This window comes from Chiloscyllium punctatum, chromosome 3 (genome assembly GCF_047496795.1).
Source record: "Chiloscyllium punctatum isolate Juve2018m chromosome 3, sChiPun1.3, whole genome shotgun sequence".
In the NCBI taxonomy this organism is placed as follows: domain Eukaryota; kingdom Metazoa; phylum Chordata; class Chondrichthyes; order Orectolobiformes; family Hemiscylliidae; genus Chiloscyllium; species Chiloscyllium punctatum.
Window position 1 is genome coordinate 59,550,608 of NC_092741.1, and position 27,065 is coordinate 59,577,672.

At 38.9% G+C, this 27,065-nt stretch overlaps 1 protein-coding gene across 16 annotated transcripts in view; it reads right to left on the reverse strand.

Moving 5' to 3' along the window:
* eya4 (EYA transcriptional coactivator and phosphatase 4) overlaps positions 1–27,065 on the reverse strand; it is a 621,540-nt gene that overhangs the window by 396,099 nt on the left and 198,376 nt on the right. For 10 of the 16 annotated variants that reach the window (XM_072553790.1, XM_072553807.1, XM_072553785.1 and 7 more), the window contains exon 1: positions 22,696–22,775. The exons of the other annotated variants lie outside the window; for them this stretch is intronic. In XM_072553790.1, the coding sequence (XP_072409891.1) occupies positions 22,696–22,773 (78 nt within the window). In that variant the 5' untranslated portion in view covers positions 22,774–22,775. Of the gene's footprint in view, positions 1–22,695; positions 22,776–27,065 lie in introns of those variants that run through there. 16 annotated transcript variants of the gene reach the window in all.

A 27,065-nucleotide genomic window follows, 5' to 3' on the forward strand; every position in this document is an offset into this window, starting at 1 on the left:
ACTCTTGGAAATCAGTAAATGCTTGGTTGGTCATCCTGGTCCATAAAAAATTTGCTGCATGCGATTGGAGTCCACATCTGCTTCTCTCCAAACTCAACTATTGCCTGACCTTCTCTTGAGAGGAAGCAGTAAGCTCATGTCAGAGGTTTCCTGCCCGCTTTTCAAATCCAACAGTAGACTGAAACTGCTTGGGCAAATTGCCTTTAAATTTCAAATGAGGTTGACCATCTAATTGAACTGGCTTTCCTACAGGAGACATTAAATGGGCTTTACCAGATCTCCGGAGATAGAATGGGAAGTGCGAGATCTCAAACTAGCTCAAACTGTGAGAATAGCCCAATGGCTTCCCACTGGTACAGAAGACTTCTAATGTTGGGGACTTAAGTACCACAGTGGCACAGGAACACACTGTCCTCCCCCTCCCCCCACCCATCACACTCTTCTCCCCCATTCTCACTCCCCACTACCTACTGGCATCAGGAATAGCTGCTGCTTTGTGAGAAGACCAACAGGTAAATGCTGCAGGTCTTTCAGATATTTGGTACCACTTCATGGTGCAAGAGGGTCCCCCTGGTGGAGAGTTTACACTCCCCAGCCCCACTTCACTGATTGCCAGGGCCAGAAAGCAAATAAGAAGACCTTACCTTTACTTCCAACGTGTCTCTTCTTATTCCTGCAGCCTTTGTAGCAGCCATCTCTATCATTCCGGATCACCTCTTTCTTCATTGTTTCTTGCCTGTAAAATGCTGCTCATTGAGCTCCCCACCCTCACAGGCACAGGTCATACTTTCAGTCCCAGTGGCAGCATTACTGATCCTTTTGCAGCATTCCAGCCTATTCCACCCCCGCCCCCCCACTCCCCCATACTCTTCTGACCAAAGCAGAGTACCCCAAACTCTGGCATATTGTCTCAACATGAACTGAGCCTTAAACTCCATATCATATGTGTCACCAGCACCCCTTTCTTCCACTTGTACAAAACAGCAGACCTTTACACTTACCATCATGAATGAGACTTAAACATTCTTTTGTCACCTTCAGCTCCAAGAGTTCCATGCCTTGCTCTTTGAAGTTCTACTTTCCCAACATTCGTGCCCAAGCCCAGCTTCACTGAAGACTTGTGACTCAGTAGGTAGCAATCCCTTTTTCAGAACCTCTTGGTTCTTGTCCCACTCCAGGACATGTTGACCACAGAAGGTGTACTCAAGCTATGGTTTAACAAGTTGGTAATTATCCTTATGATTCTTTTAACATTTCCCCACTATTCCCTAAAGAGTAAAATTGGGAAAATATACAAGTATCACCTTTCTCAATATTACTGAGCAAGACAAATGAAACCTGATGAACCGTCTGGAAATGACCTATGCACGGGAGACAATAATGGCAAACTAAGTCTTGTCAACTAGGATCTGTGAAGTCCTTCTCACTAACGCTTGGGGGCTAGTGCCAAAATTGGGAGAGCTGTCTCACAGACTAGTTGAGCCTGATATAGTCATATATATGGATTTGCACCTTACAGATAATGTTCCAAGACCTTCACCATCCCTGGGTTTCTCCTTTCCCACTGTCAGGACAGACACAGCAAACATAGCGGCATAGTGGGATACAGTCGAGATGGAGTTGCCCTTAGAGCCTACAACATTGACTCCAGACACCCTGAAATCTCATTGCACAGTTAAAACAGGTCAAGGAAAACCTCCTGCCTGATAGGTGTACATAAAATTATATGGGCAGGTGGATAGAAAGCAGCTGTTCCCCTTACTGAAAAAGTCCATAATAAGGAGGCATAATTTTAAAGGTGGGAAGCAGGAGGTTTGGAAAGGAGTTGAGGAAAGGTTTTCTCACCCAGACAGTGGTGCACTATCTGGGATGGTAGTTGAGGTGAATAGCCTTGCAATCTTTAAAACGTACTTCACATTCAAGGCTATAGGCCCAGTACTGGAAAGTGGGACGAGTGTAGAATTAGCATAGCCTTGGAGAGACAGGCTAGATGGGCCGAAGGTCTCTCCTGTACTGTTGTGCACAATTTGATGAAATATAGTCTGACCAGTTACCGCCTCATCACTCTATTCACAATCATCAATAAAGGATGAAAGGAGTCATCAACAGTACTGACAAGCTGTATTTGCTTGATTGTCAGTTTGGGTTCTACCAGAAACAATCAGCTCCTGACTTCATTACAGCCTTGGTTCAAACGTGGACAGAAGAGCTGAACTCCAGAGGCATGGTGACAGTGATAGTCCTTGACATCAAGGTTGCATTTAACCAAGTGTGGCATCAAAGAACCCTGTGCTGGCTCACAGCATCATTACAGGACTTTGAGCTCAGCCACGTGATTTCTATTGTGTAGCTGTTCCTTGGAACAGGAATGGTGCTTGTTGCAATGAATTGTATATTGAACATTTTAACATGTGGAGGTTGTTGCACTGCCTTCTAGCTGCCTGGCCAGGAAACTCTCCTGGTGTTGCAATACATTTCCAGATTTGCAGATTCATAATCCATCTGTTTGTTTACGTTACGTTACATCTTCCATGGCCATCAGGCCCTGAGGTGGGACATGAACCTGGAACTTCTGGCCCAGAGATAGGGACATTACCACTACACCAAAGCCTTCCTAACATTTCCATTATCCCCTGAGTCCTTTACAAAATACAGAAGGGAGGGCCACTGAGCATCCACGTTCAGCCATGTGCAACAATGTAATGAGTATAGCACGGATCACTAACATGAAAAGGTCACCTTGCCATATGATTATAGATGTTTTCCACTTACACCACCAGCACTTTAAACTTTAACTGTAACTAGCAAAAAGCAAGAGAGCAGAAGATGTGCTTACCCCCTGTTCCATTGTTGAAAACAACATGTCACAGTTTACAGTCCACCCTAATTATCTGTAATAACTCAGGATACCCAACAGGAAAGGAACATCATTTATTGTTGATCAGCAAAATCAAGCCACTACACATGACATAAATAGCTAGTGCCAGCCTGGGACACACAGCTATGCAGACCCAACCCTTGGTCGGCTTTACTTTTTAACATTTTTTTTCTCTTTCGATATCCAGTGTTATCACACACAACCACATGTTTTTTTCTCTCCGTCACCATGTAATAGTGGATTTGTTTTTGGTCCTCTGTTCACCACCAGCAAATCAAATGTCCAATTGAATACTTTATGTGCAAAGCCCTTTAAGGGCAATGCAAACCACGAGTCTGCTTTAGAATGGGCTCAGGTGATGAGTTCCAACCGAATAGGCCATTGCTTGTTACCAAGGAAACTCATACTCAACAAGCTCCACAAGGAGATTAATTAGTGATTCCTCAATTAGGCGTGTAGGCGTTATAACAATATCTAATTGCTTACTCACTCTTACAACTGATATACTCAATTACCACCAACATCCTGTTTACAATTGAGTGAGAGTGGCTTAGATTGTATTTGTGTAAGTGAAAACAAAGTGAGAGTTAATATTTGCACTAACTACCAGAATAATGGAAACCATCCAGTTATATAGCCACTCACCAAAGGTAACTTGCCTCAATAACTTTAAATTGATCACGTTATAGCATAATAAAAGCTTGCCTTCTCTGTGAAGGTTCAAAAATTAGATAATTACATTTAACTTTTATTAAATACTTACTTTTCCTTAAAATTAATATTTTGAAATGTATATGCTTTTTAAAAATCAACCTCTGCAAAGAATTGCTGAAAGTATCAACTTCTATTGCATCCTCCCCAAAGATTGCAGTTGCTGCTATTTCTGGTTTACCTCCTGGAGATAATGTACAGCAGCAGGGCCTACATGGTACAGGATTACTCATGACTATCATTCACTCATATGTGACTTAGCTATTACTTCTTATATGCTAGGCCTAATTATACTGTCAATTCAATTTGTTAGATATTCAGAGAAGTTGAAATTCAGCACATTTTTTTCATTTGCTTGGTATTCAGTGACAGAAAGCCAGACAATATTAGACCTTTAGACAATAGTGCTATCCCAACTTAAATATAGCATAAGTGATGGAGAGTTTGATAATTCTCCTGTTGAGACAAGACTAAAAGCAGGAGCTAACAGCTCATAATTATTGATACATACCTACCGTGCTACTTACAGTACAAGTACTTGATACACTTCCACTTTGTGGCTTTCATGTAAACTGCTGCTCATATCCGAACCCCTGTGACAACACTGTGATATATTGTCAATAGATGGGACATCTTTACAGCTACTCTCATAAATGGGTTTCATAACATTACTTATCACAATCTCTTATTGTGACTTCAGGTTATCAGTAAAACATCCAAAAGGAACAGCATTCCTCAATGAAAGTAGAGTCAGCTTCGGCAAATTTTGTTTGATAACATCCTTGTGAAATTGGGACAAGCTATTCTTTGAAAGGTGCTATATGAATGGAAATTGCTGATGCTTCACCAAAGCCACACTGCTCTTCAACTAAGAATGAAAACAGGAAATTGGGAAAATTCCTGTGGAAATTCAAAGTCCGCGAGACGCAAGTGTGATGTTATTTAATAATAATACAAACCAATTATTAACTAAGATTAAATTAAAACTAAAGTGAACCATCTGGTGTTCCTTTACTTTGTATTTCCATCATTCTAGGACTGCAGAGGCACTAAGAAAATAGTTCTATAATTGCATTTGGAGTTCGATCCCAAGAGCTTTCCGGGGTCTAACAAGTGGAATCCAAATTTCTATTTCAAGCATACATCATCTCTTACAACTTGTGGCTGTGCCAATATGAAAAAATGTATAGGAAATAAAATATGGACTAGCTGACTTTTACAATGCAGGATCTAATTTTACTGTAATTATGCTTATCAAATATTTTTCTTCCTACTAGTTTTAGTAGGTGCAGAAATTGATAAATGTCAGATAACCTTTCGTGAGTTTATCTTCCTTTATTCTTGGTGTAGGTGTTACTGACAGTGCCAACATTTGTTGCTCATCTGTGATGGTCCTTGAATTGTGTGACTTGCTGGATCATTTTGTAGGACAGTGAAAACTCAACCGTACCACTATGGATCTGGGACTCAGTACAATCAGTCCGAGTAAGGACAGCAGACTGCAAGGATATTAGTGAATCAGATGATTCTTTTCACACCAGCCAATGTTTGTCTCATGGTCAAACCATCAATTCCAGATTTTACTAACTGAGTTTGAAGTCCACCAGCTACACTGATGGGGTTTGAAGTCATGTCCGCAAAGTTTCTGGATTTTTAGTCTAATAACATTACAACTACTCCACCATTTCTCCTAAATTAATAACCAAATAAATATACACACATCCTTGTGGGCTCTTGTGGTATAATAATAGTGTCCCTACCTCTGATCTCAAGACTCTCTGGTAAGACTATTGTGACTTTTTTCTTACATCTTTTTATTCTTTGATTGTTTAATGGGGTGTAGGCATCACTAGTAAGGCCAGCATCTGCTGTCCATCTATAATTGCCCCTCAACTGATGGCTTGGTTGGCTACTTCCAAACACAGTTAAGGATAAATCACATTTCTTTCCAGATTTTTCCCTACCTTCTGCCACTTCATGCCTGCACTATTTAACCGCAGACAATTAAGGTTAACAATACAGTTCATTGCCATGTTGCGTTTTCAAAGTTGGATAGGTTAGTTCTTTCTATTTACTAGAACTGATGACAACTCCTCAACTGTAGCTTAGCGCTTATATAACACAAATATTTAAACAAGAATATTTGCTTGTAGAATGAAGTACAAACCAAATTTTGGTAGCTGACATAGTGTGCAAAAATGATCAACTAGATGCCCATTATATGCAACTATCTTGTTATCAGATTTTCTCTGTATGATTAGAAATCCACGACATTATATAAAGTTAAAAATCACCCAACACCAGGTTATCGTCCAACAGGTTTATTTGGAAGCACTAGCTTTCGGAGCACTGCCTCTTCATCTGGTGGTTGTGGACATGACCAACCACCTTAGAATTTCCACATGTTCCACAACCACCAGATGAAGAGACAGTGCTCCGAAAGCTAGTGCTTCCAAATAAACCTGTTGGACGATAACTTGGTATTGGGTGATTTTTAACTTTGTCCATCCCAGTTCAACACTGGCACCTCCAAAACATGAATACATTAGATAAGTAATTCTATACTGAACAAAACTTAAAGAAAATGATTTAGTAACTTTTAGACAAGGCAAAACATAAGGAAAACAAATAGCTGACTACAAGCGGAACTGTGTGCTGTATAATGGAAGTATCCTGTTATAAAAATGAGCAGTGACAAATCTCAATGAGAATCAGTGTTGTTCCTGAACAAGACTTTACCTTATGTTGTGCTACCTTTAAAAGAAGGGGAGGTGGTTGGGTGAAGAGGTGAGGTGTATAGCAGTAACACAGAATCAATATTTCTGTCAGTGAACTGCAACCAGACTTTACTGCATGCAACTATTTACATAATCAGAGAGGGCATCTAATTTGGAATAGTTCAGATTCAGGCTCTTGTTCTTTCTGATTTGATGTCAGCATGCCACAGCTCAGTTTGTACATGCGCAGTATGTACACCCAGAGTAAATTCCTTTTACTCCAGTTTTCTTTTGCCATTTTTTTTGTGAGGATATACATTACTCTATTATTTTAAAACACGATGTGAATCCTAAGATCCTACCCACAAGTCCATTAGCTGGAATTATTAAAAATGCAGACTATTTAGTTTGAAACAAAATTGTTCATTTTCACTCTATAGAAGTAAATTGTTAATTGTATGAATTATAACAATAAATTTATAATTAAGGAAAAAAAGAGAAAAATTATTTTATAAACATTCTGCATCAGTTCTGATGAGCCATAGCAAAAGATTTGAATATTTTTAATAATAGACTTTATTCTGAAAATTTAGCTACTATAGGATGATAAGAAAGACCTGCAAGTAGATTGACTCTTAACTGCAACAGGATGCAAATACAATCTAAAATTTTGCTTCAGCACATCGTCAAAACCACTGAATTATGGTGCAATAGTACTTAAAGGCTGAAAAAAGCTTAGATAAAGTAGGGATATAGAAACACTGAAAGATTTCTCAGTGGCACTGTGGCTCAGTGGTTAGCACGGCTGCCTCACAGACCCAGGGACCTAGGATTGATTCTCAGCCTCAGGCAACTGTCGGTGTGGAATTTGCACATTCTCCCCGTGTCTGTGTGGGTTTCCTTCAGGTGCTCTGGCTTCCTCCCACAATCCAGGTCAGGTGAGCTGGTCATGCTAAATAGTGTTCAGGGATGTGTAAGTTAGGTGCATTACTCAGGGGTAAATGTAAGGTATGGGTGGGTTACTTTTAGGAGGGTCGGTGTGGACTTGTTGGGCTGAAGGGCCTATTTCCACACTGTAGCAATTCTAATTCTAATTTAAATAAAAACACTTTGAAGCTTGTTAATATATAGCAATGTCTATTTATGTAACTGCCAATTAGACAACTCTATTCAGTAAAACATAGTTGAAACCTTTGAAACCTAAACCCATTTTTGTTTGTGTTAATTAACTGATTTTTTCCCTCTAGTTTAAATAGGCAAATTTCATATCCCAAATTTCATGGGTCACAAATTTCCTGCCACCTTGCTGGACTAAGTCACCCTCAAACACTATAGAATAACTATAATTTATTAACTTATAAAAACACAGACACCAAAAGTAATAAAAACAAAGAATGCTGGAAAAACTTGCAGGTCTGGCATCATCTCTGTTTCTCTCTCCACCAATCCTGCCTAACCTGTTGAGTTTTTTTCCTGTCATTCTCTGTATTTATTTCAGATTTCCAGCATCCACGGTATTTTGCTTTTCCCAAAAACAATATCAAAACAGTAGCATTTGTTGCTTTACCAAAATTAAAAATAGAAAAAATACTGGGTGCGTAAGTCCAAAGTTTGAGATCTGATTTGCACTGTTCATTCTCTTTGCACTGATTTCATCTACAAGTCTATTGAAGCTTTTTTTTTAAACTCAGGCAATATTATGGCTATTTATCTTAGAGGATACTGTGATGTAGCCATGTCATGATTGTTAGCAAATGTGTGCAGTTGGAATGTTGCATTCTTTTGAGTTGCAGTAAAATAGTAACATTTAAAAAAAAATAAAATTCTAACATCAATATTCTAGAAATACCTTTTGAGGCAACAGATATAATTGGTGGAAATTCTGGAGGGAGGAAGGACAGTTTAAAAGGCTGCAATGAATGATATGCAGGTGTGCGTGCCATGTGATACTTGGAGTCAAAAAGTACCATATGCCACAAATAAACCTATATTCAATCCATATGTGTGGTATAAGAAACTATTTGAATATTTCAGTACAGTTGAAAGTACATAAGAAAGTGTATGTGAGGAAAGTTTACTAATATTTTACTCACTTTTTGGGTAGTTATTGTGTCCACAATTAAAAATCAACAACAAAGCTAGCCACTCAGTAATGTTCTCATTTTTTTTAAATGACTATATGGGCCTTTACAAAAATACCAATAATAATCAGAGAGATGGAATGATCAATATTACAGTTTAGTTATTATTTTCCAAATCTATAAAATGACTTTTCATGTACTTTTGCACCAATTGCAACAATAAACATTTTAATCATATAACTAGTTGGATAAAATCAGATCCACAGGAGCACAATTTAAATCACATATTAGCAATCAGGAGAATTTAAATTTATATATTGCCAAAATACATAAAAGTTTCAAACCCAAATTTAAGACAAATTATTCTCAATGGAGTTAATTTATTTTTCTATTTTAGTTTCCTAAAGAATTACTTAACTTCAATACATGAGTAGCAGACCTCTCACATTCTAATGGAAATACACTGTGGTAAAACTCCAGTTAGACTTTAGGAGGGAAGAAAACACTTAAATGGCAAAACACAACTGCAGTTTTGAACATGCTTGGATTTAGACATTTATGAAGTCCACAGTGATACTTTACAGTCCAGTTACACAGTTTGAACTCTTTTATGTGAATTCCTCTTAATAACCACTGCTGAAGAACAAATAACCATAGAAAGCAACTTACTGAAGTTTAAAGGATGGGCACCAAGTTCCACAAACATAGTTCTCAAAACAGACTAGCGTAGAAAATAAAATTGTTTAAAAAAACCTCTTTTTATTTGGTCTTCTCTAAGGATCTATCAGTTAGAGCAAAATGAAAACTCAGTCTTCAGCTATCTCATTTTTGGAGTTATTCTCATTTGAAAATTTCAGCAATTGTCAATTTGCATTGGATTTTTTTTTCTGAAATGCCAGTGGATTGTTTTAATGTTCAGAGTCTTAAAATGGAGAGTGGGTGGAGATTTGGTTTGTTAAAGATTGTGCATTGCTGTTTTGATGTAGAAACATAGTGAGGTTTGACTTAACTAAGAGGTGCCAGTAACACTGTAAAGTTGAAAAACTATCTTTTAAACTTCAATTCTAATAAAACATAGCAATATCATGTCTAGTTCAAGTGCAATTAACTGAGATATGTTGGACAAAGGAAGAGTAGGCCATCTAGACTTAATAGGCTGTTCAAACATTTCAAACACAACTCTTTATGCCCCTGAAAGTCAAAAGTTTAGTGTTCAATGCTTTAAATATACTCAAAGAGTGAGCTTCCACAATCCTCTGGAATACAGAATTCCAAAGATTCACCAAATCTGAGTAAACCTAGCTTTTTCTCATCTCGGTCCAAATTGGGAACGCTGTTATTTTAAAATTGTGCTCCTGGTTCTAGATTCCCCATAGGGGAAACATCTTTACCTATCTCAACTCTGTCCAACACACTTTGAATTTCGTAGGTTACAATGAGATCACCTCTCATTCTTCAATGCTCCAGAGACTACAGGCCCAGTGTGCCCCATAGGACACTCTGGCCATCTGGGAATAACTCTGGTGAACCTTTACTGCACCCTCTCTAAGGAGGAGAAAGTGAGGACTGCAGATGCTGGAGATCAGAGTGGAAAATGTATTGCTGGAAAAGCGCAGCAGGTCAGGCAGCATCCAAGGAGCAGGAGAATTGACGTTTCAGGCATGAGCCCATTCTTGAAGAAGGGCTCATGCCCGAAACGTCGATTCTCCTGCTCCTTGGATGCTGACTGACCTGCTGCGCTTTTCCAGCAACACATTTTCTGTACCTCCTCTAAGGCAATGATGTCTTTCCTGAGATAAGGAATCTAAAACTGCACACTGTGTTTCATGCGCTGTCTAACTAATCCCCTATACAACTAAAGAAAGACTTTGTTACTCCTGTTCCCCTGCAATAAATTCCATTAGCCTTCCAAATTGTTTGCTGCACCTGCATGCTAGCTTACAGTGATTTATTGACAAGGACACTTAGGTCCCTTTCTATATTTCCACTTTTCAATTTTATAAATACTTTTCAAATCTGTTCTGCCTACCAACGATAACCTCACATTTTTCCAAATTATGTTCCATCTGCCATGTTCTTGCCCAAGCCCAAAGCTTCTCTAAATCATTCTGAAAATGTTTTAAGTCTTGCTCCCAACTTGCATAACTGAGTAACATTTACAAATTTGGAAATATTACATTTGGTCCCCACATCCAAATTATCGATATATATCATGGAAGGCTAGGGACCAAGTAATGATCCTTGCAGTACCTTACTAGTCACATTCTGCTAATGTGAGAATGATCCATTTATTCCTACTCTTTGTTTTCTGTCTGTTAGTCAATTATTAATCTACGCCAATACATTAACTCTACACCATGTGTTTGAATTTTGCTAGCTGACCTCCCATAGGGTACCTTAGAAAAATCTTTCCAGAAATACAAATATACACATCCATTGACTCCCCTTTATCAATTTTGTTAATAACATCCTCAAAAACTCCAAACATAATTTTTCCTTCACAAATCAATGCTTGCTATACTAATTAGATCACTTTTATCTACAAATCCATTTATCACATTCTTTATGACAGATTCTTGCATTTTCTCGACAACTAATATAGGGCTGATGGGTTTGTAGTTCCTTGTTAGTTTCTCTTGTTCCTTTCTTAAATAGTGCAAACTTTAAAGCTGCAGGAATCATTCCACAATCTGGAAATTTGGAGAAGAATCACTATTGCATTGATTATCTTCACAGTTAACTTGTTCGACACGCTGAGATATAGACTATCATGTCCTGGGGACTCATCAACTTTCAACGTCATTCATTTCTCCAGTACAATCTTCTTACTAAGAGTAATTTCCTTCAACTCTTCATTCTCCTTGTCACATGAGTTCTCTAGTTCTAGAAGAATTCTCGTATATTCTTCAGTGAAAACAACCACAAAACAAGTTGAATTTACCTTCTCTGTCAGGTATCGATTCCCAATTTTAAATTCTCCTGACTCTGTTTTAAATGGGCCCACATTCATCTTAGCCAAACATTTCCTTTATATATACCTGTCGAAGCTTTTAGAGTCCTTTTATTCATTTTTGCTAGATTGCATAGGTATTTTATTTTTTGCCCTTGCAGGTTCTTGGTGCTCCTTTGCTGTTGCTCTTGTTCCTTTGCTCTTTCCCAATTCTTAGATTTATTGCTATTTCTGGCTACTAACCATTTTCTTTAAATCTTAAAAATCTTTCACATCCTTTGTCAGCCACTGTTGACATCATTTTTGAGTCTTTGCAACTTGAAGATAAGTTGCTGTTAAGCCATATAATAGTTCTTTAAATATCATCAATTGCCTATGTACAGTCATGTCTTTTAATGTGTTTTCATATTTCCATTTGTTCACCGAGTTTTCATAATTTCCCTTTTTCAGATTTTTACCATTATTAAATATTAATACATTTGAAGAAGTAGATCAAAGTCTAGATGTGTTTTTTTCTTACATAGTTGTGTCTTTGGATTGTGACTCAGTGAAGTTCAGAAATACGGAAAATAGAAGTCAACTCTATCTGCACTTAATACAAAGTTAAAAGTCACACAACACCAGGTTACAGTCCAACTGGTTTATTTGGAAGCACTAGCTTTCAAAGCGCTGCTCCTTCATAAGGTGGTTGTGGAGTTGCAGTGCTCCAAAAACTAGTACTTCCAAATAAACCTGTTGGACTATAACCTGCTGTTGTATGATTTTTAACTTTGTCCACCCCAGTACAACACTGACATCTCCAAATCATGCATTTAATACACATCACAGAGTTCAATCTTCTCTGCAAGCTTTCTTCTTAGATCTCAGATAGAAAGCTTCTGCAACAAGTTATGTGTTAAGCACAAAATGTAAATAGTAAACTCGAACAGTTCTAGATTTTATACCTTGAAGTATGTTTCACTGAGTCATTTCTTTTCGCAAATGCCACTGTCTCCTAACATGATAAACAGACAGAGGCTGGTTAAAAGAATGAAAAGGACTCAGTATGCACCAGGAATGGCTCATCTCCAAACACTTCAAAGCTTTTGCATTTCCCTCTATATTTACATCATGGTGCAATGGAATACTTGCCATTTTACATGATGGATGGAACAGCAAAATCAAATAAGCTCAACATGAGCAGTCCCATTGATTGGTATTTTACTTTTATTTATTCTTCCATAGGATATGGGCATCACTGGCCGGGCCTGCATTTATTTGCCCACTTCTGATTGGCCTTAATAAGGTGGTGGCGTGGCACCTTCTTGAACCACTGCAGTTCATCTGTGTATAGCTACACATTCAGTCCTGTCAGGAAGGCAGCTCCCAGAGTTTGACTTAGCAACACTGAAGGAACAGTGAGGCAGATCCAAACCATGAGGCCTGCAGGGAAGTTGCAGGTGACAGCATTCCCAAACATCCACTGCTCTTGCCCTTCTATGTAGCAGAAGTTGCAGGTTTGAAAAGTGCAATTGAAACAGCCTTGGCGAGTTGCTGCCCTGAATCTTGCAGATGGCACTCACTGCTGGTAAATGGTGAAGGGAGTGAATGTTTAAAGTGGGGTACAGCATGCCAATCAAGTGGACTGTTTATTCTGGATGGTGTCAGACTTTGAGTGGGATATCCCAGTTTGGGGCATCCATTTTCATTTCTTTACTTGGTCAAATTCCTAGTATTTTCTATCAAATGCTACACAGATTCTAACTGTTCAAGATGGTTTACCACTTCCTTCTTCGGACAACTAATAAGAGGCAATTAATGCAGCTTTTTCAGTGTTGCTCACAAGTGCAAAGCGAGGTATCACTATTTTCTGAAATTACTAATTTATGTGAATATATGAACAGGAGTTTGAGTAGAGTGGAAAAGTAAGGTGCACAAAGAAGTGGGAGAGACTGGTATCACTAGGTTAAGAAATTATAAGGAATTAGGTGGGGCCAGAGTAGGAAAAGTACAATAAGATCTACAATACATTTCCTGTGCCATTTTTAAAAATGCACAGAGGGTGGTAAATAATGTTCATGATTTACAGTTGCAGATAGCCATGTGGGAATTTGACATATTTTGGTCGTGGAGACTTCTCAACAAAGGTAAGTCTTGGTACTAAATATCCTGGGTATAAGTGTATTTAGAAAAGCTTAGGGAAGGAAAGGAAGGAGGAGGGGTGACAGTACTCATTCAACAAACGTTGAAGCATTGAACGGAGAGGTGATCCTACAAGGACCAGGAACAGAATCATAGGTAGAGTCTAGCAATGAGGAAGATGGAGAAGACAGTTAATCTGACAACACGACTTTGTTTGACTCCAGTCTGCATGCACACCCACAGAGCTGTTAGGAATGGAGTTCCTGGATTTTGCCCCATAAGCATTGATAAGGCACTGACACATAATCCATCGGGAAACTGACTTTTGGTATAGAGGAGATAAAAATTACAATTGGAGATAAAGAGGGAAAAACACTGAAGATATATCCACAAGATGGTAAAAATGAAGGAAGAATCTTTTAAGTCAAAACATAAAATGTATCAATCAAGCATGAGCCGATAAACTTTATCAGCTTGCAATTATTGAACATGTACATGCTTCAAAACTGATATTTTCAAACATACCATTAATGGTTAATTGGATGTGACAATGAGCAATTGAAATAAAATGGAAAAGTAGGTGGAAAGGTCAGGAAAACAGGCATTTTTGCCTGGGTCAGTGCCACAAGATGTAGGCCAACTTGTTGCTTAGGCTAAATGGCTAAGGGGGATTGGAGTTACTTATGGTGAAGAGAATTATTAGTTAAAGCAGCAGTTTCCACAGTCAGAATCATAACTCATGGCTACCTGATAAGGTATTGAAGTGCCTCATAGAAATCTTAGTGAAAGAGATCATTTGTTATTTAGTGAAGTGTAGAAGGGAAACTCTGATCCCTCCATAATTATCCGCTTTTTATGTAATTGCCATTACATATTATATAAATGGCTGTAGATAGTAGGGAGAGACACCCCCGTCCCTTCAGTAGTGGTGATTGAACAACAAACAGTATAAATACCAAGGACCAAATGACATAAAATGATGGATATAAACAAATAACTTCATGAAAGCTCACTGGAAAACACATAGCATTGTACGGGGCAATTGCAAACATTATGTAATCATTATGATCTTAGGAAAATAAACAATCACAACATCACAAGGTACCACCCACTCTGTATAATGCATCTAGCAAATATCTACGGAGGGGCATAACAGTCAGAGGAGGAGCAGCAAACACTGAGGTCAATGTAACCATTGTAATGTGGAATGTATAAATATCTTCTGCTTTGATGGGAGAGGGGGAGTGTCTTAGAGTCTGTCTCGAGTGACCTCTTCTAGGCTGCATGGTAAGGAGCTCTGGATAAAGACTGATTTGTGCTGCTAAACACAGGACTAAGACTCCTCTTTAAAATCTCTCTACAACACTAGGTCGAGACAATGTGTGGCTTAGAGTGGAACTTGCAGTTCGTTATGCTTCTATAAATCTGCTATCCTTGTCTTTCTAGGTGGTAAAGGCTATGGGCTTGGAAGATGCTGTCAATAAAAGCTTGGTTAACCTTATTTTGTGAAGAAGGCTTTGATATGTGAGACTTTCCAAATACCCTTTGGAAATTCAAGTACACTATATTTACAGTTACCCCTTCATCCACCTTATTTGACATTTTGTCAAAAGAACTCTAATAAAATTGTCAACTACGATTTGCTTTTCACGAATGTCTTTTGACTCTGCTTGATTAGATGTTTTCTGAACTGTTACCTCCTTATTAATACATTCTAACATCATGATCTATATGAGTAACCCAGACAGGGGCAGTCCCTGACACAGCTGCAAAAATTGCCGATGGCACAAAACATGGATGAATTGTGAACTGAGAAGTAGGAAGGGTAAAAGGTCAGTCAGGCTTTTGGAAGGTGAGTGTGCAGAAAACACTTATGATTGGTTTCAGATCAAAGTAACTTTATTTCGTTGGATGGATCAGAGAAGCTGGAGAAATTCTCCTTGGAAAAGAAAAGGAGATGTTGACCTGGTCTAGCTGCAAATGGACACAGTATCTGATGAGTCATAAATTGTGCTGAACACCTTGCAATCATCTTCAAACATGCCCATTTCTGAGCTTATGTAGAAGAAGATGGATGATGGGTCCTTCCTTTCAAATTATTCTTTATAGTAGGAATTTACTTAATCTGAGTATTCCGAGATATCCCCTCTTAAATGTCTGTCAGTGCATCTCTACTGATCTGTCCCATTGCCTATTATGCTTGATCACTTCTTTCATTGATAAGTGATAATGAGCAGGAGGATTCCTTGTCATGTTTTTCCTGATGCCATGAGATTTTATGGGACCCAGTGTCAATGCAAAGAGCTGGCAGGGCATCTCCACCAGACTGTATACCACCACATCTACTGGATGCCAGTGAGAGGAATGGTGATGATGGTGCCTGGGACATTGTCTGTAGGGTATGTTTCCTGACTACATCACGGTTTTGCTTGACCAGTTAAGAGGCAGCAATCCCAATTTTACCATAAACTTCCAGATATTAGCGAGGAGGACTTTGCAAGGTCAACAGGGCTGTGTTTGCCAATGTTGATTCTGGTGCCAAGGTCGGTAACGATTGGTCAGTACAGTTTCATTCCTTTCTTCAGACTTTGTAGCAGTTAAGTGGTTTTCTAAACTATTTCAGGGGACAGTTAAAAATCAAGCACTGTGGGTCTGGAGTTACATATAGGACAGGCCAGGAAAGGATGACAGATTTCCTTCCCTAAAGGACATTATGAGCCAAAAGAGGTTTTTTATGATAATTAATTAGATATTATTTAATTCAAATATTACAACAGTTTTTCGAATCCATGTCCCCAGAACATTAGCCTGGACTTCTGAATTAATGGTCCAGTGATATCCACACCACTGCCTCCTCTTTGAATAGATAGGAAAAAACATATTCCCAGTTGAAAAAACATATCCCAAGAGCCAGAGAACACCTTTGAGTTAGCCTTGCAGATGATCATATGGGCAAGATGGCCAAATGGCTTCCTTCTATGATATAACCATTCCATAATTCAGTTCAACAACTCTGTTATGCCATTCAATTGGATCATACTTGATTTGCAACCCCATATACTTTTCTGGGCCTCATATCCCTTTTTTTGCTTAACTAAAGAAATCTGTCAGTTGCAGTTGTAAGTTTAAAAGCTGATTGAGTATGACTGAGCCATTTGCAAAACAATTTCGAACTTGTGGCACCCTTTGCATTCAGAAGTGTTTCCTAATTTGTCTCTGGAGCAACCTGCCTATTACTTTTTTCATGATGCTCCTCAGTCCTAGACACAAGCTTTGGTTCTTGATAGAGTGATGGAAGAGCACAGAAGATTAAGTCCTAACCTAGATGAGGTCATCAAGTTACTCAACAATACAATGTGGTATATAATGTCACATTGTTTTAACTTGTCTGTGAAACAAAAGCAAGAGGGCATAAATTTAAGATGGTCACTCAAACATCTTTGGAAAGGTAAGATGCAATTCAATGACAGTGAATCATAAAATGTGTAGTTCTTTCCCATCGTTGTTGAAATTTTCTTACAAGAGAATTAGTTGCTCAGACCAGTGGAATATTAAACAGATCACATGAATCAATGTTGCTCCTTTAACAAGGTTATACTGTCGCTGGATTCTCCATAGTTAGGGGAACAGATAGGGGAACAGAGGATGGGAACAAGAGAGACTCAGGGTTGGTGTGTTGCCTCCCACATGCCAGGGTTCATGATGTCTTTGATCGTGTTTTTGGGATCCCTGTGGGGGAGGGTGAGCAGCCCCAAGTCGTGGTCCACATTGGCACCAGCGGCATAGGTAGGAAGAGAGATGGGGATTTAAGGCAGAAATTCAGGGAGATCGGGAGGAACTTAAAACTAGGAGAAACAGAGTTGTTATCTCTGGTTTATTGCCCATGCCATGTGCTAGCAAGGCAGGAAAAAGGGAGGGAGAGGAGTTGAACACATAGCTACAGGGATGGTGCAGGAAGAAGAGTTTTGGATTCCTGGATAGTTGGGGCTCTTTCTGGGGAAGATGGGACCTTTATAAACAGGATGGTCTTCGCATGAACCAGAGGTGTACCAATAACCTGGGGGTAATTTGCTGAATTAATTTAAACCCATTCTCCAGGTGGGTTTAAACTAATTCAGCAGGAGGATGGGAACCCAAATTGTAGTTCAAGTTTATAGGGGGTTGAGAGTAGTGAGATCCGAAATACGATTTCAAGGTGGCAAGAGGGCACTGGCAAGCAGGAAGTTGGTTTGAAGTGTGTCTACTTCAACGCCAGGAGTATCCGGAATAAGGTGGGTGAACTTGCAGCATGGGTTGGTACCTGGGACTTCGATGTTGTGGTCATTTCAGAGACATGGAGCAGGGACAGGAATGGTTGTTGCAGGTTCCAGGATTTAGATGTTTTAGTAAGAACAGAGAAGATGGTAAGCGGGGTGTGGCACTGTTAGTCAAGAACAGTGTTATGGTGGCAGAAAGGACTCATCTACTGAGGTAGTTTGGGCTGAGGTTAGAAACAGGAAAGGAGAGGTCACCCTGTTGGAAGTTTTCTATAGGCCTCTGAATAGTTCCAGAGATGTAGAGGAAAGGATAGCAAAGATGATTCTCGATAGGAGCGAGATTGACAGGGTAGTTGTTATGGGGTCTTTAACTTTCCAAATATTGACTGGGAATACTATAGTTCAAGTACTTTAGATTGGTAAGTTCTTGTCCAATGTGTGCAGGATGGTTTCCTGACACAGTATGTAGACAAGCCAACAAGAGACGAAGTCACATTAGATTTGGTACTGGGTTATGATTAGATGGTGTTAGATTTGATGGTAGGTGAGCACTTTGGTGATAGTGATCACAATTCGGTTATGTTTACTTTAGCAATGGAAAGGGATAGGTATATACCGCAGGGCAAGAGTTCCTGCTGGGAGAAAGGCAATTATGATGCAATTAGGCAAGATTTAGGATGCACAGGAAAGGGAAGGAAACTGCAGGGGATGGGCACAATTGAAATGTGCAGATTATTCAAGGACCAGCTACTGCGGGTCCTCAATAAGCATGTACCTGTCAGGCAGGGAGGAAGTTGTCGAGCAAAGGAGCTGTGATTTACTAAGAGGAAGAAGGTTTATGTTAGGATGAGATGTGAAGGCTCAGCTAGGGCACTTGTGAGTTACAGGTTAGCCAGGAATGACCTAAAGAAAGAGTTAAGAAGAGCCAGGAGGGGACATGAGAAGTTGTTACCGGATAGGATCAAGGAAAACCCTAAGGTTTTCTATCGGTATATCAGGAATAAAAGAATGACTACAGTAAGATTAGGGCCAATCAAAGATAGCAGTAGGAAATTGTGTGTGGAGTCAGAGGAGATAGGGGAAGGGCTAAATGAATATTTTTCATCAGTATTCACACTAGAAAAAGACAATGTTGTCGAGGAGAATACTGAGATACAGGCTATTAAACTAGATGGGATTGAGGTTCACAAGGAAGAGGTATTAGCAATTCTGGAAAATGTGAAAATAGATAAGTCCCCTTGACCAGATGGGATTTATCCAAGGATTCTCCGGGAAGCCAAGGAGGAGATTGCTGAGCCTTTGGCTTTGATCTTTATGCTGTCATTGTCTACAGGAATAGTGCTGGAAGACTGGAGGATAGCAATTATTGTTTCCTTGTTCAAAAAAGGGAGTAATCACCTGGTAATTATAGAACCGTGAGCCTTACTTTGGTTGTGGATAAAGTGTTGGAAAAGGTTATAAGATATCAGATTTATAATCATCTAGAAAGGATTAAGTTGATCAGGAATAGTCAACACAGTTTTGTGAAGGGCATGTCGTGCTCCACAAACCTTATTCAGTTCTTTGAGAAGGTAACCAAACAAGTGGATGAGGGTAAAGTGGCTGATGTGGTGCATATGGATTTCAGTAAGGCATTTGATAAGATTCTCCATGGTAGGCTACTGCACAAAATACAGAGGGATGGGATTGAGGGCGATTTAGTGGTTTGGATCAGAAATTGGCTAGCTGAAAGAAGACATAGGGTGGTGGTTGTTGGCAAATGTTCATCCTGGAGTTCAGTTACTAGTGGTGTAATGCAAGGATCTGTTTGGGTCCACTGCTGTTTGTCATTTTTATAAATGACCAGGTGAGGGCATAGAAGGATGGATTAGTAAATATATGGATGACACTAAGGTCAGTAGAGTTGTGGATAGTGCAGAAGCCTGTTGTAGGTTAAAGAAGGATATAGATAAGCTGCCGAGCTGAGAGGTGGCAAATGGAGTTTAATTCGGATAAGTGTGAGGTGACTCAATTTAGAAGGAGCAACAGGAATGCAGAGTACTGGGCTAATGGTAAGATTCTTGGTAGTGTAGAAGAGCAGAGAGATCTCAGTGACCATGGATATAAATCCCTTCAAGTTGCCACCTAGATTGATAGGGTTGTTAAGAACATATATGATGTGTTAGCTTTTATTAGTAGAGGGATTGAGTTTCAGAACCATGAGGTCATGCTGCAGCTATACAAAACTCTGGTGTGGCTGCACTTGGAGTATTGTGTACAGTTCTGGTCACTGCATTATAGGAAGGATGTGGAAGCTTTGGAAAGGGTTCAGAGGAGATTTGCCAGGATGTTGTCTGGTATGGAGGGAAGGTCTTATGAGGAAAGGCTGAGGGACTAGATGCTGTTTTCATTGGAGAGAAGAAGTTTGAGAGGTGACTTAATTGAGACATATAAGATAATCAGTGAGTTAGATAGGGTGGACTGCAAGAGTTTTATTCCCCGGATGGTGATGGCTAGCATGAGGGGGCATAGCTTTAAACTGAGGGGTGATAGATACAGGATAGATATCAGAGATAGTTTCTTTCCTCAGACAGTAGTAAAGGTGTGGAACGTCCTGTCTGCTACAGTAGTAGACTCGCCAGCTTTAAGGGCATCTAAATGGTCATTGGATAGATATATGGATGAAATTGGAGTAGTGTAGGTTAGATGGGCTTCAGATTGGTTTCACAGGTGAGTGCAACATCAAGAGCCAAAGGGCCTATACTGCGCTGTCATGTTCTATGTTCTATTGACTTTTTTTCCAGACAGATCATAAAAGCAGTGATTCTGAAAAGTCTGGGATTAATTACTTGAGAATGCTTTCAAGTTTTTTGCAAAAAAAAACGCCTGTATAATGAAAGGGGAGCGGCCAGTTCTCCCAGCTCAACTTTTCTCCGGTTTAGTTTGGACTTTAACAGTCTGGCTGTTCACTGAAAGCAGACGGTCAGTTATGAAGCTGCTGGTCCCAAAGAAGCAGGTCCCTGTTGATTCTCTCTCTCTCTGGCATCTCTCCAGTCAGAACCTGTGTTGGATTTTTCCTTTTTTTGTAAAGGGGTATTCATGGGATTGTTGCAACTATTTGGAACAGCATCATTAAGTTGGGATAATCTGTTGGGTTTTCAGATAGGTTAAGTTATTCTGTATTCTTTTAGATTCGGTTAGATTACTTACAGTGTGGAAACAGGCCCTTCGACTCAACAAGTCCACACCGACCCTCCGAAGAGCAACCCACCCAGACCTATTCCCCTAAATTTACCCCTTCACCTAACACTACGGGCATTTTTGTTTGTGTTTCATTCAGTAATCGTGCAGGTAAATTCTGTTTTGTTTAAAACGAAGTGGTTGGGTCATCTCCATCACTCCTTAAAACAACCAGCAAAATTAGGGTCCAGGCTACTTTGTTGAGGGGGTCTGCCTGGTCCATAACACGCAGAAGATTGCACAGATTTCCACATTGTAGAGCTATTTCAATGTAATAAAAATAAAATTCCAATCACAGATGTAAAATGATCATCAGACATGAAGAGCAATTCTGTTGCTTTTTTAGGAACAGTTGCATTGTAAACAACCACATTGTAAACAGTTTCATAAGCAACTTAACAGTAAAGCCATAAATAAACTGTACATTTCACACCAACTATTTAAATGTTAATTGTGTTTTATTCTTTTCATACTATGTAGTTTGTAATTGATTAACTTGCGGAGAACTTTTATTCAGTCCTTTAATGTTACCCTCCATTTTGTCATATTGATTATTTTATTTATTCTTTCGTGAACAATTTGCTACTCAAGCAGTGGGTGAAATGGGGTTTGATTCACTCAGTTGGCTGGATGGCAGGTTTGCACTGGAGAGTGATGCTACAAACATGGGTTCAATCCTTTCACTGACAGAGTTTACCATGAAGGACTCTCTTTCTCAACCTGCCTGAAGTGTGGCAACCCTCAAGTTAAACTGCCACAAGTCATCTCTCTCTCTCTCTCTCTCTCTCATTCTCTACTAGAAGAGCAGTCCTGTTGTCCATGCTGACTTTACCTTTACCTTGCTTTCTTGAACCACTGAATTTCATGTGGTATAGATAAGTCTACAATAGTGTTAGGGAGATAGTTCTAGGAGGTTGACCCAGTGAAAATGAAGGATTAATTCCGAGTCAGGATGGTGTGTGGCATGGAGAACTTTCAGGAGGTGTTCCTGTGAAATTGCTTTCATTATCCTTCTAGGTGCTAGAAGTCACAAGTTTGAAAGGTGCTGCTGAAGGAATCTTGATGAGTTGATGCGGTGCATCTTGCACCAGTGGTGCAAGGCGTAAACATTTAACAACCAAGTGGGTTGTTTTGTCCTGGACATGTTGAGCTTCTCAAGTGTTGTTGGAGCTGCAATCATCTAGGAAAATGGAGAACATTCTATCACACTGCTTTGTGCCTTGTAAGGTGGTGGCCAGATATTGGGGACAGGAGGTCAATTACTTATCGCAGAAATTTATTTGCTTTATTTTTCCAAACTGTTACTCTTTATCTGATCTGAATAAATGATTTTTTTTTCAGAGAATTGTATTCCCCCAAGATATTAAATTATAAAAGGAATATGAATCAGAGCATTACTACTTATAACAGTTCTTCAGCACACTCAAAATGGTTAACATGGTAATTATGGTATCAATGCAGGATGTGAACATATTGCTGAAGTATTTCTGTAACATAAATAACTCCAGACATGTACCAGCTCCAGTCGCTCAATGCACCAAAGCTTTCCAGACCTATTTTATGCAGCTTTTACATGGGCACCTTGCCCGTACATTTCATGCAAGTACTGCACTGTGCTGGAATGAGTAACAACTCAGTTTACCAACGTTCAAGCCCCACCACGCAATGCTAACTGACTTGATCATGCTATTGCAGAATAAAAACAAAGGAGGCTTATTATCAATTGACTTTACATGACAAATCATCTTAACAACTTAATAACCTTTTTCTCCCAAGAATCCAGCACGTTGTCAAATAATCGCAGAGCACTCAAGTTCAAGTAAAAGACTTTGGTTGTCATTATTAGAAGGGTATTCACAGCAACACTACAGAATGTAGCCAAGTGCACATCAGTGCCATCTGCTCACACACACTTTCACTAATCAATCAACCATTCAAGCAGCGAGAAAAGTCAGCAGTGAAATGGATGGGGGGGGTGGGGTGGGGGTTGGTGTTGGCAGTGGGGCAAATGAAGGAACTTACAGCTGTTCATCTGATGCTGAATGCTGAATAAGCAAGATCCTCAGCTTAAACTACACAAAACACAGCACAGAAATCTTCTGGGAATCAATATTTTGTTTCTAACTGTAAACTAATGAGCAGGACTGGGAACTCCACTGCAGCTTACATATTCTTTCCGAGTCACATTTGCCCTTGGTTTATGGAAAGGAAGCAATTTACTTTTTTCTCTCCTCAACAAGCATGAAATGCTGCTGATCACTTATAGTAATGGTCAGTTTGAGCATTAAAATATTACAGTTAATGTTGAAATCACTTACAACACATACATACATATGTGGATGCACCAATGTAATTAAATGATTATCCATGAAATGGAAAAGCAGCCACTATCTTCTTCTTGCTTGAAACCAAGGATGCCAAGGTTAATTGCAGTAATAATACTCTCTGGAATGAAGTCAATTAATTTAGCACAGATCATGGAAAAGATTAGAATATGCTTGACAGGTATGGTTTCCCATACACTGTGCAGTCCACTTGCATATTGAGCCGTTCATTAGCTGAATTAAACTTTATATGATGGAAAACTCTGCCCTAATTCTACCCTAATCTTCGGAGGGTCTTTGTGGACTTGTTAGGCCGAAGGGCCTGTTTCCACACTGTAGGGAATCTAATCTAATCTAATCTAATTTTATTTTTATGCTTTCTCAATGAGGTGGTGTATTACTCATTTCACATTTATCAAAGTGTTATTTTAACCATTAACATAACCTAAGAGCATGATGAAATACTTCTAGATGTCATTTTACTGAATGTAACTAAAAGGACAATGATGCTATGTGATGACAGATCTGCAAAAATTTGCACCAATATGCTATTATAATAAACATTCTGTACTCGTTGAGCAGAGTTTAAGTTAGCTTAAGGTAGAGGATTTGATGACCAGCTTCAAGAATCAGTTGATTTCTAGGTTAACATACTTCCACAGCTTTATTCATCATGAAACATCTTGATTTTTTTTCAGTCCTCTGCTCCTGAAGACAACCCAACAGCAGCTCCCCCTTTCAGTAAGCGTTTGGCATATTTGAACCGGTCGACAGAATTTAATGCTGAGGATCTGGAAAAAGAGATGGGTGGGGACACTGTATAAAGTAGGTAGCACACTTTCAAATTCCAATACTAGGTTAATCACACAGAATTATGCCAGCAGTGGCTGGAATTTGTTCAGCACTCCAGCAGCACGCAGTGAGGAACTAATTCTCATGAATTTGTGTGCCATAGTTTTTACAAACAAGATCTTGTCTGCAGCAAAAAATGCTGAAAATCCCTGATAATTGAAAGTCCCATCCCACCACTTCTGTGCATTTCTATTTCTGTAGATTGGGTTTAATGGATGCCCTATGATTCAAGTATTTGAACATTCAATCATCTCCAACAGACTTTGTTTTCCCAACTATCTATGGAACTCTTGTAGGATAACGGTAGTATCCCTACCACTGAGCCAACAGACCCCTCTTAAACGTGCCACCTGTTCTATAACATGTCTGAATAGGATGCATAAAATATCTATCCCAACTGCCTGTAAAAGAGAGTGCATAAAACAGACCAAGTCTGAGCAGGTCAGTTTTCATGCATTTTTTTGGATTGCCAGATTACCCAGTTTGAGAGGCGATGTATCCATGTGAATATGGTCCCAGAAAATCTGGGAGGCAGATTGGAATTGGATGTTAGGGATGCTCAAGTGCAGGAGAATGAGGAGGGGACAGGCACCTTGGAGGAAGGGAGGAACAGTTAGCCTTTGTGATTGCAAAGTTTAGACAAGAACTTGACTAAAAATAGGCACATCAAAACTGACAAAGAATTATCAAAGCACTGTGAAAGATATTAAACTACTATCTATACAATCAAAAATGTTAGAGTACAAAATGTTGGCTTTCATAAATGATTATTCAAAGCATTTTCAATATATTTAATATTTTTAATCAATAAAATATTTTTAAGGAGTGATAACTACTTTATTTTATTTCAGCATGGCCCCTCAGGTCAGCCCATTGCTCCACCTTCTGAAAAAGAAGTAAGAATGAGCAGGCACAGATTTAAAGTGATTGGCAAATGTAGCAAATGTGATGCGAGAAGAATCTTTTTCACACAATGAGTAGTTCAGAACTGGAATACACTGCCTGCAAGTGTAGCGGATGAAAATTCGATTCACGTATTTAAAAGGGCATTAGATGATTATGTGAACAGAAAAACCCTACAAGGGTAGGGGTAGAAGGCAAGAGAATAATGATCAGTCATAATGCCCACTGGAGACCTGGCACAGACACAACTTCAAAACTTGTACTATTCATTATACTAAACACTACTATACATGGTCATCATAGACATACCCAGGCTCTAATCTCACAGTTACATTAGGTAAGGCCTAATTTAACTTCTTCATGTGCACATATCCATGACACAAATGCAATCTCATTCTAGACCCTAACTCCACACCCTCCCCCAACAGAATGCCTTTTACGTTCAGTGACGTGCAGCTCCATGTCATCATCACACAATTACTCCCAAAGCCCTTCCGCAACAAGCTGCAGCCAATGCTGATGGCAAGCACTAATTCTCTTTCCTCACAGAAAGCACTGATATTAATTCTCCTATTGTTTGCTATCATCATCATGTTCAGACTGGAAGTGCTTTCATTCTATGGTGGAAAAATCACTGGTTCCCAGATCTATCCACCTTTTTCTCTGTAGATAGATAAGCTAAAAACATTTTTCTGCTATCAAAATCAGAACACTTCAAAGTTACTCTGGTTTTGATAACCCTGGGTAACGACCAGCATTTAAGTGATACCAGGAGTTCTGCACCACTGATTACAAACAAAAAAACGGTGGTCACATTCAACTTGTCATACAACATGGTTGAGTTGCCATTTACAATGCAGTGAATTTAACATTCTAAAATAGTCTTTCATAAAAATAATCTGCAAATGCACATTAATTACAGCTAGAAAAATGGACCAAATTAGATTCTAATGTCTTTTTCTCCTACAGCACTACTACATTATGAACTGAATTACATCAGGGAACAGAAAATTGCATTTACCATAGTATTATAAAAGATCAAATGGAATGATGCAATTGCTCTCACAAGATTATGGTAATCAAATCACTGGTTCTAATGATAGAAATCTAATACATAACCACTTTTCCTTTTACATAAAGATCACAGTACTCAAATACTGTAGGTTGTTTTTAAAACTAAGGCTGTAAAATTATAGGCAGATGTTTATTGTGTATCCTAACTGCCATGAAGCCATCATTACTGCCTCTCCCATATCGTCAGGTCTCACGGTGATGGTGGTTTTTCTTATTACTAGTGACTTCCAGAAATTAATTCTGGCATTCTAGACATTTGACAAATACTTCTATTTGTAAGGGAAAGGAAAGAACATTTCTACATAAGACAGTATTTGACAAATAATCCAGATTAATAGTTTCCTTTGCAAGTTTGAGTTTGAAACCTGATGACAACATAGAATTGAATGTATATACATGAATAAATATGCAAAATGGTCTAGTTTTTTTTAATAATGTCACAAACATTATCTGCAGCACAGAGCACAGTATGGAAGATTTTATTAGTACAATATGTGTCGTTGGCGTGGTGCTAGAAAAAGCCAATATATGTCCTTGTCTACTAATAGGCATTTGTCACAACACTCACCAGCACTTGACGATACTAGCTGTGAAGGATTTTATCTTAATGTAAAAAGGCTTTCATGTTTCTGCTCTCTTAGTAAATACTGTTGTTCATGTATGTGGTACAATTTTATGAGCTGTTAAATCACATGATTTAATTTTGGATGCCTCCTGGCATTTTTTCAAAATATCTCTGATTGCGTGAGATATTATGTATATTATGTAAACATATCTCTTAGACATTATCTGTACAATACAGAAACATAGTATATAACATATACAATGTTTCTCTATACTGTACAGAATAATAACCTGGAATATAGCTCACAAAGTAGCACAACCTATGATTATGACTAAATAAATATACGTCTCACTAAATATCATAATCTCAAACTATTGATATGCTGCTATATTAATTTGCTCATTTAATAGGATT